The 14,853-nt window shown below is 35.0% G+C and overlaps 1 protein-coding gene across 3 annotated transcripts in view; it reads left to right on the plus strand.

The window, feature by feature from the left end:
- The window catches only part of Tnpo (transportin 1), a 66,177-nt gene that overhangs the window by 36,470 nt on the left and 14,854 nt on the right, over positions 1-14,853 (plus strand). For 2 of the 3 annotated variants that reach the window (XM_068353980.1, XM_068353978.1), the window contains 10 exons: positions 1-132; positions 261-378; positions 659-861; positions 2,965-3,114; positions 3,504-3,665; positions 3,845-3,952; positions 4,196-4,354; positions 6,523-6,610; positions 10,528-10,626; positions 11,057-11,152. The exon at positions 1-132 is cut by the window's left edge and continues 60 nt beyond it. In XM_068353980.1, the coding sequence (XP_068210081.1) occupies positions 1-132; positions 261-378; positions 659-861; positions 2,965-3,114; positions 3,504-3,665; positions 3,845-3,952; positions 4,196-4,354; positions 6,523-6,610; positions 10,528-10,626; positions 11,057-11,152 (1,315 nt within the window). The remainder of the gene's footprint in view (positions 133-260; positions 379-658; positions 862-2,964; positions 3,115-3,503; positions 3,666-3,844; positions 3,953-4,195; positions 4,355-6,522; positions 6,611-10,527; positions 10,627-11,056; positions 11,153-14,853) is intronic. The other variant, XM_068353979.1, reaches the window with a different exon arrangement.

A 14,853-nucleotide genomic window follows, 5' to 3' on the forward strand; every position in this document is an offset into this window, starting at 1 on the left:
CATAAATCTAGGCATACAATTCGGCACGAACCCATGGAGAATGGAGGAACTTGTGGTGAAGAATTCCAAGATGATGAATCGGATGATGGGTTAGATGACGATTCTTCGTTGTCTGACTGGAACTTGAGAAAGGTACTGCATAACTTTAGCTAGGCATGACTTGAGTTATTCTACTGATCATGGCATGATGAGCTTTAAAGTAATACAATAATGAAGTAAATTCACCCTATTGAAACCTTGTATCGTTTTCTTTTCAATAGTGTTCAGCAGCTGCTCTAGATGTATTGGCAAATGTCTTCAGAGAAGAAATGTTACCGGTTATTCTCCCAATCTTGAAAGAAACCTTGTTTCACCAAGAATGGGAAATCAGAGAATCTGGTAAGTATAGAGTTTCACTGTAGAAATGTCACATGTTCTATTATTGATTTTATCATTAGAGTAATGTAATGAGTTACTGTAGTTACAAATTGTACAAGGTTTAGTTATTTGATTCTGTTGTTAAAGTAAAGTAATGGTTTTTTTTTTTCAACTTTAAATAAATGTTTGGAAGATTTTGTCCTCATAGTTTTCATGTAGATAAGAATTGTATTTAACAAAGTCTTTTGGAAGATTGTCGACATATCTGTATTTTGAAATGCCCTTTCTCTCTACCTTTCAGGTATTCTTGCACTTGGAGCAATTGCTGAAGGTTGTATGAATGGAATGACCCAGCACCTACCAGAACTTATCCCTTACTTGATAAATTGTCTTCAGGATAAAAAGGCTCTGGTCCGATCTATTACTTGCTGGACCCTTTCACGTTACTGTCATTGGGCTGTCATTCTTCCAGACCACACCTACCTCAAACCTCTTATGTATGAGGTAAGTTGATTATAGTGTGCTGTTAGCAGTTTTGTAGCTTATTTCTATATTTTTGGAATGTTTGAAACTTGGGAAAAGATTAGATATTATTAATAGTGGACTATCCAAGTATTCAATTGAGAAATTGTACAAGTTACTGATTCCTTTCCTTGGATGGAAAAAGGATACAAATGTCTCATTGTACTCGGTTTTTATCTCAAATTTTGTCATGGAGTCTCACCACGTTTTATGAGTAGTATAGCAAAGACAAGCATTTTTTTTACTATAGTATTATGAGCACTAGATGAAACAAGAGTAGGAAAAGCCCCTGGTATGGATGGTGTGAGAGCCGAGATGTTGAAGGATGGGGTTTGACTGTACTTGAATGGTTGGTGAGATTGTTTAATATTTGTTTTATGTTATATGTTGTCAATGGTACCAGTAGATTGGGTTTGTTTATGTATTGTACCACTATATAAGGGTAAGGGAGTTGTGCATGAGTGTTGTAATTCAAGGGGTATTAGTTTGTTGTGTGGTTGGAAAAGTGTATAGTAGAGTACTGTTTAATAGGATTAAAGATAAAACAGAGAATGCAATCTTAGAAGTACAGGGTGGTTTTAGAAGAGGTAGGGGATGTATGAATCAGATTTTTACAGTTGGGCAGACGAGCGAGAAATACTTGGCAAAAGGTAAGGCCGTGTATGTTGTGTTTATGGATCTGGAGAAAGCGTATGATAGAGTTGATAGGGAAGTGATGTGGAGTTGGTGGAAGGTTGTTGCAAGCAGTGAAAAGTTTCTACAACGGTAGTAAAGTGTGTGTTAGAATTGGAAATTAAGTAAGCGATTGGTTTCCGGTGAAAGTGGGGCTGAGACAGGGATGTGTAATGTCGCCATGGTTGTTTAATTTGTACAGTATGTTGATGGAGTGGTGAGAGAGGTGAATGCATGAGTGCTTGGATGAGGATTGAAACTGATAGATGAGAATGATCATGAATGGTAGGTAAATCGGTTATTGGTTGCTGACTCAGAAGAGAAGCTTGGCCGAATAGTGACAGAATTTGGAAGGATATGTGAGAGAAGGAAGTTGAGAGTTAATGGGGTTAAGAGTGAGGTTATGAGATGTAAGAGAAGGGAAGGTGGTCCGAGGTTGAATGTCATGATGAATGAAGTTACTTGAGGAGGTGGATCAGTTTAAGTACTTGGGGTCTGTTGTTGCAGCAAATGGTGGAGTGGAAGCAGATGTACATCAGAGAGTGAAAGAAGGATGCAGTGTGTTGTGGGCAGTGAAGGGAGTGGTAAAGAATAGAGGATTGGGCATGAATATAGAGAGAGTTCTGCATGAGAAAGTAATTGTACCAACTGTGATGTATGGATCGGAGTTGTGGGGGAATGAAATTGACGGAGAGACAGAAATTGAATGTGTTTGAGATGAAGTGTGTGAGATATATGGCTGGTGCATATCAAGTAGATAGGGTTAGGAGCGAAGTAGTGAGGGTGAGAACGGGTGTAAGAAATGAGTTAGCAGCTAGAATGGATATGAATGTGTTGAGGTGGTTTGGCCATGTTGAAAGAATGAAATATGGCTCTGCTATAGAAGGTGATGAATGTAAGAGTTGATGGAAGACGTACAAGAGGAAGGCCAAGGTTTGTGTGGATGGATGGAGTGAAGGAAGCTCTGGGTGATAGGAGGATAGATGTGAGAGAGGCAAGAGAGCGTGCTAGAAATAGGAATGAATGGCAAGAGATTGTGATGCATTTCTGGTAGGCCCTGCTGCTTCCTCTGGTCACCTTCGATGACTGCGGAGGTGGCAGTAGTATGAAGCTTCATCTGTGGTGGATAACGGGGGAGGGTCGACTGTGGCACCCTAGTTGTACCAGCAGAACTCTGTTGAGTCCCTTGTCAGGCTTGGGAGAAGCGTAGAGAGGAAAGGTCCCCTTTTTTTCATTTGATGTCAGCTACCCTCCAAAATTGGGGAAGTGTCTTAGTATATTTATGTGATGACGTTTCGTTTGGTTAATGTTAATATAAGAGTTACCAACACAGTGTTCTATAGTATTGAAATTTATTTTTTTCTAAATTATTAAATGTGATGTTACAACAAGCATGTGTTTAACATTTTGCAGCTTCTGAAGTGCGTGCTAGACAGCAACAAGAGAGTTCAAGAAGCGGCTTGCTCTGCCTTTGCCACACTTGAAGAGGAGGCATGCACGGAGTTGGTACCTTATCTTGCAGACATTTTAAAGACCTTGGTGTTTGCATTCAGAAAGTATCAGGTAAGTCAGTGGACATTTGTGCGATTTTATTGTTTGAGATCCTAAAGGTTTTTTGGGGTGTATTGGTAGGTCATACCTATCTTATTTTTTTTTTTTATAGGGTAGGGAGCGGTCATGGAATGGTTTACTGTAAATTTAGTTTTTGCCATAATAGTTGTGCGTGCCAGGTTTTTTTTTTTTTTTCAGTTGTAATTATAGGTGAAATATAACACATTAAAATTGAGGTAAACAACCAGAAAATCCATGTAGTGGATGTTTTTATATAAAAAACCTGACATTAGACAGAAAAGTAAGTTTTAGTGTATCCAGGTATTGGAAGTTATTAAAAGTTTCTGTAGCTGTTTGAAGGTTTGAGGATAACATTAATGAAATGTAAATTGTATTTGCAGGCTAAAAATTTGTTAATACTATACGACGCTATTGGTACTTTGGCCGATTCTGTTGGGAACTATCTAAACAAGGAAGACTACATTCAGATGCTCATGCCACCCTTAATAGAAAAGTGGAATGTTTTAAAGGATGAAGACAAAGACCTTTTTCCTCTGTTAGAGGTTAGTGAAAGAGTGGCGTACATGAACAAATATTTATATTAAAAATCTTTTTACCATGAATAAAGTACATTATGTTAATAATTGTCAATTTTACTTTTTATGAATTAGTTTTGAGGTATGCATTACCCATTGATTATTTTGAAACTTGTCACACAATATTTTATTTTGCCCATGACCAGTGTTTATCAAGTGTGGCCACAGCCCTGCAGTCGGGATTCTTGCCATATTGTGGGCCCGTTTATCAGCGATGTGTTTCGCTGGTGGAACAGACTCTTAACCAGACAATGGTAAATCTAACTAAGTAAAATTTTAAAGTTTGGTGCTTGATGTGGAGCTTATTTGATTTTAGAATGAGTATATTTGGAAATAATGTTTTCACAAGTGGAAGATATCGTAGGTCATTTGCAATGCTTCCTTTAAACACTTAGTTTGTGAAAATGCCAATTCATATACTGAAGAGAAACAAATTAAAATTATTTTATTGCATATGTTTAAGAAATGGTTGACAAAGTATCGACTTGATTTCTCAGGCTCATGCTCAAAATCCTGAACAGTTTGAAGCAGCGGATAAGGACTTCATGATTGTGTCGTTAGATTTACTTTCGGGTTTAGCGGAGGGTTTGAATGGACACATAGGACAACTGGTGCAGCAGTCTAACATAATGCAACTACTTTATCAAGCTATGCAGGTAAGTTTTCTCGTCTTTGGTAAATTCTTTTTCCCTTGTACTGTATTGGGAAATGCATTTTTTTTGTAACTTAAGCAAAATGTAATTTGAAAGTACCGTAGTGTATATTGTAGATTGGAGCTTATAGTGAAGGTTGGGATCCTTTTTTTTTTTTTTTCTAGGATTATTATTAAAAAAAAATATTAGGATTACTTTTTTTTTTTTTTAGCAAGCAATTTTGATTACTTGGTCCTTTCTAGATTTTGACACTTATTTTAATTTGCTGTATTCTTAAAAATTTTACTTGTATCTTGATGGATGAGAGGTAAGGCAATAGGATATAGCATGTTTATTGAATTTTAACACTTTCTTTTAGCCGACTCCTAGTGTAATATTTTTTCCTATGATTGTTTCAAATTGCTGCCAGAATGCAGGGTAAAATAGTGTAGATTTTTTTCTTTTGTTGATCTATCAATTAACTTTTAACAGTTTGTTCTGCTATTGAAAACTTGTAGAAAGATTTTGATTGGTCTTTCCACTTTAATATTTGTCCATCCTTGATATGTGCTCATTTGAAAATTTTTGCTGCCGAGTACTAATTATTAGAATAAATATGTAATTCAATATATTTTTAGTATTAATGTTGTCCCTATCATGACTCCAAATGTAAAGTGGAATTTAGATATTTTGGACAAAGTCTTGAAGTCTCTCTTGCATTTTTTGGAAATTTTAGTCAAGATCTTGGTTTCTGAATTGTCTGGGTACTTCTCGACTAAACTCGAAACCCTTTTAGAGAGAAAAAGAAAAGTAATTTGTTCGCTCTTTTGCTGCATCCAGTGATATAAGTCTCATTCAAGCACTGTTTATATATATTTTTTTCATAGATTGCTCCATCAGGTTCAGTTCTTTTCTTCTACTAAAGATTACCTTAAAGATTTCACCAATCATTTGAAAGATTATTTTCAGGATTATGTACTAATAGGTAATGGATTTTTCTAATATTTTGGTTTGGGTTATTTTTTCAAAGCTACATTTGTTGGCTATCCATACCTTGTTCTGCAGTACAGTATACTTTATGATAGTTGACAATCTTTACAGCGGACCATTCTTCTGATTTAGAAAGTATGAGGAAGTGTGCTTCTTTGTTGACTAAAATTTTTTTGTTTTTTTTCTATGATGTTTTATGTACTCTTGTAAGTTACGTTGATCACATCTTCATAGCTTTGACGTTGAAAGCCATTTGTAGTGTGTACTTTGGTTTGTACTTTTGTATTAGTGGAGGTAGCTCAATTGTGAAGATTAGAATTAATACAAAGTTGGAGAGAAGGTCATAGTTTGCATAAGTATATGCTGGCTTATTACTAGTGGGTGATATTAGTGATGTTTTGGTAGTTTTGTTGCAACGTTTAGTTTGGTATCCTCTAATGCTTTACTAGAGAAAGGTTTGCTAGATGCCACTTTTTGAATCATTGTAATGCAAAGGTTAGGTAAGCTATAAAATGCTGCGGCTGGTGTTTTAATGATATAGCTCAGGCCTGTCATTTTCACATAGGCTACAATATTACCAAAATTTTTCAAATGATTCAAGAGAAATATTTCGTATAACAGCGATTTTGTTTTGGGTATGTATTCTAAATGTCACCTTTAACATTATCAGATAATCTTTATTTTAAGGGATCTCCCAAATAATAATAGGAATAGATTTAGGTGTATGGTAACCTATTAAAAGTATTTGTAATTTTGACATAAAATATTAAGTTCATGTATGGTAAGACCTCTGCATTGATTACGTGCCGTTTGTGTAAAGATTACACATGAAGTCTAGATTAGTTAGTTCAAGCATTTTTTTCTAAATGTATCAGACTTAATTCAATTAATGCATTTAAATTTCAATTTGTGAAGGTCAGTGTGTCTGAAGACAGAATGCCAAGTTTTTCTTACGGAATGCTTTTATAGTCCGTCCAAAAGTATTGATGGTAGCTATTGTGAAGCCTAAAGTATTGATTGGCAAATGCTAAGGTTACTGTTACAAGAAGCAGCATTGTATACAGTAGCTAACTTCTGGCAAACATTAGTACAGAAATAATATTGTGATGTCCCACAAGGAGCTGATGTAAATCTGTAACCCTTGTAGTTGTTGCATAGCTGAAGTGTGTTGTGTGTCACTAACTGCTCCAAATATCCCACAGGACCCAATGCCCGAGGTTAGACAAAGTTCTTTTGCTCTTCTGGGTGATCTGACGAAAGCATGTTTCCAGTATGTGGCCCCTTGTATATGTAAGTAGTTTGGGAATTTTACCATCCTCCCAGAAAGATTTATACAGAAAGGAATTTATAATCTTTAATTGAAGACTAAAGGGTTAGGATTTTTTGTTTTATTAAAGTTATACTGAAGAATATTTAAACAGAAATTATTAATTTACTAATTGATATTTAAATTACTATACAGTAGGTATATGGAAGTAAAAGCTTTTCAGTTATTCTTACCAGTTTTGACCCATTTATATATTTACAGTACATGTATTTTTTTATTTTAACTTTCGTGCATAAATCATTTGGGGAAGAATCCCTTGTCAATAACCTGAGACAAACTTATTAAAACTTCACTCTCTCTTCCTGATATTCACAAAAACCCTGTTGTAAACATGTGGCCTTGCTTCCATGAAACCGAATCCTAGTTGTACCAGCTTTCATCATTCATGACTTTTAGGTATCTACCAATTTTATGTAATTTGACAACCTTTTTATCATGCCAGGATATTATTATTACAAGTTGAGTTATAATCCTAGTTGGAAAAGAAAGATGCTGAAAGTCCAAGGGCTCCAACAGGGAAAAATAGCCCGGTGAGATACTATAGCTGTTGAGTTATGGGGTCCTTTGACTGGCCAGACAGTACTACATAGGATCCTTCTCCCTGGTTACGGTTCATTTTCCCTTTGCCTACACACACACCAGAATATTCTGGCCTATTCTTTACATCTCCTGTCCTCATACACCATGACAACACTTGAGATAACCAAACAATTCTTCTTCACCCAAGGAGTTACTACACTGTAATTGTTCAGTGGCCACTTTCCTCTTGGTAAGGGTAGAAGAGCATCTTTAGCTGTGGTAAGCAGCTTTTGTAGGACACTCCAAAATCAAACCCTTAGTCGCTAGTCTTGGGGTGCCATAGCCTCTGAACCATGTTGTTCCACTGTCTTGGGTTAGAGTTCTCTTGCTTGAGGGTACACTCGGGCAAACTGTTCTATCTTACAGTATTTCTCTTCCTTGTTTTGTTAGTTTTTATAGATTATATAAGAGATAATTTTGATGTTACTCTTCTTAGAATATTTTATTTTTCCTAGTTTCCTTTCCTCACTGGGCTATTTTACCTGTTGGAGCCCCTGGGCCTATAGCATTCTGCTGTTCCAACTAGGGTTGTAGCATAGCAATTAATAATAATAATAATAATAATGAGGAAAGGAAACTTGGAAGGGAATAAACTACAAGAAAGAAATACACTTGAAATTAAATATTTCAAGAATAGTAAAAAGCTTCCAAAAAATAAGAGAAGTAGAAATAAGGTAGAACAGCATGCCCAAGTACACAAGAAAAGCTCAAATTTCTCCTGGACATATGGGGGGGGGGGGTAGCCAGGTTTGGGTGACTCTTGTGCTTTGCGGTTCCAGGGCTGGGCCTCGGACTCCAGCTGCGGTCGTGGTGGTGCTCATTCCGTTCCATCCTTTCCATCATCATCCTTTTTATGTAGCCTTACCACTTTCGCATCTGTCCCATTTACGGGCTGCTTGTAATTTGGCAAGAGCCTGTGGTCCCCTTCTAGGGAGGCCAATCTTAATTCATCCATCCAACCCCTAAGCAAGAGAACTCTAATCCAAGACAGTGGAAGGCCATGGTACTGAGGCTATGCCACTACCCAAGACCAGAGAACAAAGATTTGATATGGGAGTGTTCTTCTCCTAGAAGTGCTTCTTACCATAACTAAAGTCTCTCTTCTACCCTTACCAAGAGGAAAGTCGCCACTGAACAATTGCAGTGCAGTAGTTACCCCTTGAGTGAAGAAGAATTGTTTGGTAATCTCAATGTTGTCAGGGGTATGAGGACACAGGAGATTGTGGTAAGAATGTCTTCTTATTTTTCCCAACGATGATTGCCATCTTTGCTCTCTGGTCAATCATATTGTATCTATAACTCCTTCGTGGAATCTTCCTTCCATTGGTTCAAAATGATGTAGCCTCTTGAAATTTTACTAGATTTCACCACGTGTAGGCGATTCTAAAAGGTCTTTGTAGTGTCCCTTCCCCTCTATCGACCCCCCCCCCCCCCTTTTTTTTTCTTTTTTTTTTTTTTTTTTTTTACCTGTAATTCTGCTTATACTGCGATTTCATTTCATATTGCTATTGGTTTTTCTTCCAGTTGCAGTTTGTCACTGAAGGACTTTGCAACCACTGATAGGCCAATGCTCCTTATACTAATCAATTGATCAGTTCTCGGGGATATGCAAAAACATTAATGTTCAAGAACAATGTTTCCCCTTGGTTATGCCAGGTTGTGTCCTTCCAGTTATGAGTTAGAGCTTGTCATTCTTCAGACTGGTACATGGAAGTGGTAGTATACGGTTGTAAGATTTTACCCAAGCTGTGATTAACCATTTGAAAGTTTTTACTGTGGGCCTGAATATGTTAGCTGGTTATGTAGTACTATACTATAGATAGGGGCTGTATAATTTCCTCTTCATCCATCATTAGTGTCTTAAAGACTGTATTTCCTGGCTACCCTATAGTCATTCTTTCCTTTTTGCTTATATATAATAGCATTCCATCTTCTTGCTTTATTAAGTGCTAGATAATGTCTTGATTGATTAGGACTTCGCAAACCACTTGTATGCAACAAATATAACTTGAACTGTGCCAGCCACGAGTTATTCAATCTTGATATTCTTCCTGTTAGTTATTCTGGCGTTTATATCGTTTTGATTAATGGATCTTTCTAACCTCCCTCATAGATGCTATTTAGGCATCATTGGGTTTTTGGGGTTGTGAACAAGTAATGCTCAATGAGTGAGTCTGCTTTTCCCTTCCCTTAAAACTCGGTTGGTTTCTTTATGGGTACCAGAAGATTAAGTTCCAAGTATGTCTTGACATGAACAGTAGGGTCCTCTCAAACTTTGAACAGTACAGGTTTCTGGAATGTGAATTTCATTGCATGGAATTCATATCATGGAAGTAAAGCAACGTGAGTAAGGGTTTCTCTATTGAAAGATGTTTTGTCTAAACAAATTCTACTGTATATCAATTGAGAGACAAGAGGTTTAAAGTTATTGTTCAGAGGTAAAGGTTGTAACTTCAGGTTAAACTTAGTTTTAAAAGATTAACCAGACTACCGAGCTAAAAATCTGAACTTAGAAGGCTGTTATGTACCAGCATTTATTAATTTCTCTAGTTTAACTAGACATCTGTGTTTGAACAATGTGAACTCTTCAAGGACATCCAAACTGCATTAGCTTTTTAGTAGGGCCTGGCCAAGTGTGTTGCCTTAGTGTGGATTAACTCTTGATAGTGTTTAGAAGTGCATTTATGACATGCAGCTTAATAAGGTAACATTAAAAGATTTAGCAAAATACTGTAGGTTAATGGTTATGGGTATTATTGAGCAGAATTGGTATAATTTTTTTTATCCCTTCCACAGCTGATTTTGTTTTGTTTTTTCCAGAAAAAAATTCAACTTTTGTAAATATTTGGTGCAGGAGTAATAAATTAATTGCTTATTCCATAAGCCATTTACTAGTAAGATAATTAGTATTGTAGCATTTCAGGCATAAGAAAATTAAATCCAAGAGGCACAATATAATTGTGTTTATGCTATAACTAGCATAAATGTAATAGTAATTTATATATATATATATATATATATATATATATATATATATATATATATATATATATATATATATATATATATATATATATATATATATATATATTTTTTTTTTTTTTTTTTTTTTTTTTTTTTTTTTTTTTTTTTTTTTTTTTTTTTTTGAGACCTGGTTGTATAGTGCTTGAAGGCATCCTTCTTGAATAGATACATGGAGGCAAGTTGATCAGTGCTGAAGGCTTCATGGTGGCCCTATTAGGTAGCATTAGCAATTTTATATCATATTGTTAATGGTAGTAATTTTTTTTTTCTCTTACAGCCGAGTTTATGCCCATTCTTGGTCAAAATCTCAATCCAGAATTGATTTCTGTATGCAATAATGCAACGTGGGCCATTGGTGAAATATCAGTCAAACTTGGTAAGTTCTCTTCATTTTATTTTTCTTCAAATATTTTTGAATTTAAACGAGTGTTTTTAATTTTTTCCCATCATAGGTTCAACGATACTTTTCCTTAAAACGTAAAATTTGATTAAGGGGAATTTATTATTGCCATGGAATGAATTGCATTTATCATTGGTAAAAAAAGTAAAAAGAAAATCATAGTAGCACCTTTTTTCTAGTTCAATATAGCATAGTGTTTCTATGGCTGGGGTGAGCAGTCAAAATTGTAGATAGCATTAAGTACACACAACATATGTTCAATAATTTTTGAGTAGGATTATCTTGCATTGTCAGTCAGGCTGGTCAAAATATTGAATTAATGATTTTTGTTTTGACAAAATCATAATCTAAATTGTGCTTAGTGGGCTATGATTACGTGGAATTAATAGCTTGATATGTATTTCAGGTACAGAGATGCGTGTGTACATCAATCTGGTCTTGAATGACCTAATATTCATCATAAATAAACCAAACACACCAAAGACGCTTTTAGAAAACACGGGTATGTATTAATTTAGAATATAACTTTATATTATTACTCATGGATTGAGATGAGCTATAATTTAGGCAGCAAGTTGTTTTGTAGGACGTACGGCCTTTAATTGCTCTTAGACATAATGGCTGACCCACTAGTCTTGTGAATTAAGAATTTCAGTACTTCTATACTCAATCTGAGCAGTAAACTTTTGTGGAATCAGTAGGTCAGTTGAGAGAGGGCATAATCTACTAGATTATGGGGACAGAGAGAGCGAAAGAATGTGGTGAACATATTGGCATTATTTATTCATTGTAAGACATTGTGAATCACTGTTCTAATTAGACTGCATGGGTATGATCATCGTCTTGACAGTTTGCTGAAAGTGGTGTGTTTTGGGTGTAGGATTGGAGGCAGGTGCTTCTTCGCAGGATTAATTCTGTGGTAGGTTTCGTGGTGATTCTGTTATTATACCCTTATACTGAAATTATATTAGCTTTTCCGTGCAGAAGAGTAATTAAACTATTTACGGGAAGAGATTATTAGCTTTCCAAGTTGTAAGAGAACTTTAGTACTTAGTTATAAACACAGACAGTCTTCAACCAACGAACACAATGCAGACCAAAAGGCTATTCATAGATTGAATTGTTATCACACAAGTATCTTGGTCTAGGGTATACGTAGCATGACATGAGTGCCTACAACTTTCAGAAGTCGACAAATAGTTCCCTTTGATATAAAAATATCAGGTTATTACAAATAATTGACTGACTTTATCACCATACATTACTGTATATAATACTGTACTGTAAAATTTTGAAAACATACAAATAGCCGTATGCACGAAGTACGTTAGCGCATTTTGTATACATTACACTTTAATGTACAATATAGTACAGTGCATTGTACTATTAGTATTAGATGTAAAACCAATGATATACTGTGACCTTGGTTTTAAAATAATTTTCTTGCGGTGACAAAGACATGATAGAAGAGTTAGCCGACACTTGGAGTAATTCGCTGTCATCAGAAACTCATCGTCTTATAAATCATGTCAGTTGTTGAACGATTTACTTGAAATGCAAGTGCAATATTTGCCTTCTCACCGTTATCTGGTTTCTTAATGATGGCTACCTCCATTTACACTGAAATGGCTTACCTTTTCTTCACACTACTAGCACTATTGCCGCTAATATTGCGTTTCATTGCACTACCACGAACAATCTGATCATCAGCCATAGTTAAATGTTATTGTAATACAGTGAGACAATAATAAGTCAGACGTAATACACACTAACAGCTACGTCGATCACAAAAGCAAACACGATAGATTTTGAGAAAAGCGACCCGCCCTGGGTGGCGGCAACTGCATCGGGACCCATTCAGGAGGGCCGCTAATTTCAAAATTCAAACTCCAGAGTTTGAACATATTTTTTTACTTGTGGTAGTTGCATTCGTAAATCTGAAAGTTCTCAAATTGAATGTTCGTATCTTAAGGACTGAGTGCATTTTTTAGTCATATAAACAATTTTTCAATCAACTTATTGCTTTTATTTCTTCTTTGGTTTTTAGGTTCACGATTAGTAGATGTACATTAATAGAATAAATTAAACTAGGGTAATCATAAAAAGGTTACAAAAATAAGCCTTAAATTGTGGACATCAAAGAAAAAAATTTTACTTGTTTTTGTAAAGAATAATTTGAAATAATGTAGTTTTTCCTTAAAATTTTGACTGCCTAATATATCATAAATTTATTATTGGAAAGCTGAATGGTCTGTCCTCTATAGCGCTGAAGAATTATCTCTTATTTATTTGCAAATAGTCTTTTCCTTTTTGTTTACTGCAGATGTTTTTGTCTTTTTAGCTGGAACAAAATTTCAGGATAGCAATTTAGAGTAATTCTCTTGAATATAAAACCTGTCAATGAGACTTAAACAAGTGTGGCTGTTGACGTTCGAAATACATTCCAGCATATAGATGCCCATTTTTTATTGTAGAGACAAGCATAATTTACACAAGTTTGACTTTCAATTTTATTTGTGTATCATGCAAATAATGATATGGTATTCATTTGTTTCTGCATTTTCTTCCATAAATCTCGATAGATAAAAGTACTGTAGTTGATAACTTATTGACTAACTATCCTGCACATGAACATTTTTGAGATTGGATTAGGATGGATTAGATTTTTGAGATGGGTTAAAGTTGTTGTTTTTATTTTGCGGGTGGGTGTTGGATTAGGATGGCATAATTTTTTGAGACAGTTTAAAGTTGTTGGTGTTGTTGTTGTTAAAAAGTTGTCGAATGGGAAGGGTCTAATTTATTATATTTTCTTAGTAGGTTGCAATGTTTGTGCCTTGAAAGATCATCAAGTTAGATAATGAATAGTTTATCTTAGGAAGTATCCAGACAGTTTGTGCTATGTAATGTGTTTGGAACGTCATAGAATAGTCAATTTATGTTGGGGGTTTGAAAATTTTATATTTGTTGTTACTCTTGCACTGCTTTTTGCAATTCATGTGCATTGTGGGACTATAAAGACTGTAGGGAAAATTGATTTTGGTGCCCTGTTAAAAATGTTTTGTTGGAAGGCAGTTTGATAAAATGTGGAATTAGTAAAAGTTTGTGTTGGGTAGAATAAGGCTCCTTATGCACTAATCAAACCTACATTCGCCACTTTAAAAAATGGAGAAAAGTTTTAATTTTGACAAAGCTGTACAGTATACAAAACTTGATAATTCGTTCGAGTTTTCAACAAAATTAAATATATTTGCCTGAAAAAAAAAAAAGTTGTATGGTACCAATACCTCTTAAAGGTTGCTAGCAATGGCAAGTAATGTTTTTAATTAAAATATCCTGATAGATTTTTTTATGCAATTTTGCAATAATTTTCTTTAACGAAGTAAGCTTGCTAGTTTGCAACAGAAGTAATATTGCAGAAAAATGCAAAGGAATGTATTGGTTATTTTAGTAGAAGAGAAAAACCTATAAGAGACTGCAGTAACAGTATCTTTGTTATAAGGCAATAAGAGATTACAGTACTTTCATTCAACCATGTAGTGTATAACATTGATTATTGTCAGATGAACGTAATTCTCGCTAATATCAACGCTTGTGTTTAGATTGACCCCCAAATTGACCACGTTTCACCGACGTAATCACTTTTCTACAGTTTCTTTGCCTTTTTCACTACACTATGTCACCATATCTTCCTCGGTGTCACTGTAAGCTATAAAGTCAGGATCATCACTATTATCAATAGAAAGTTCATCTGTCTTCTCCAATTTTCTTTGCCAACTGGCATTCTTGTAACCTTACGACAGTAAAATTTTGCTTTTAATGAAAAAGGTATCCCCGATCTTGATCCATGTGGGTTTATCAATGCATTCACTGTCACAGGAATGCATAGTTGAAATATCAACCAGAATTAAAGAAAAAATATATTGAATATATAAAAGACAGTTAATTAATTAATCTGTGCTCTTGGCTGTCCTTGCGATGTTTTACTTTGGCAGGAGCTGCCAACTTTTCTGAATTCATATCATCACATTAATCAAATTTATACGGTACTGGTAATTCTTATTCCAAATAGCTTTATTCTGATTTATCACTAAAATACAACAAAACAAGTACAAGGCAGAGGGGCTTTGTCACTCGAGTGGTGAAGTCTGTTTTTAGCCGATCTGTGTTCTTACTGGAACATGATATTTATAGGGACAAAACACA

This window comes from Palaemon carinicauda, chromosome 30, assembly GCF_036898095.1.
Source record: "Palaemon carinicauda isolate YSFRI2023 chromosome 30, ASM3689809v2, whole genome shotgun sequence".
NCBI lineage: Eukaryota > Metazoa > Arthropoda > Malacostraca > Decapoda > Palaemonidae > Palaemon > Palaemon carinicauda.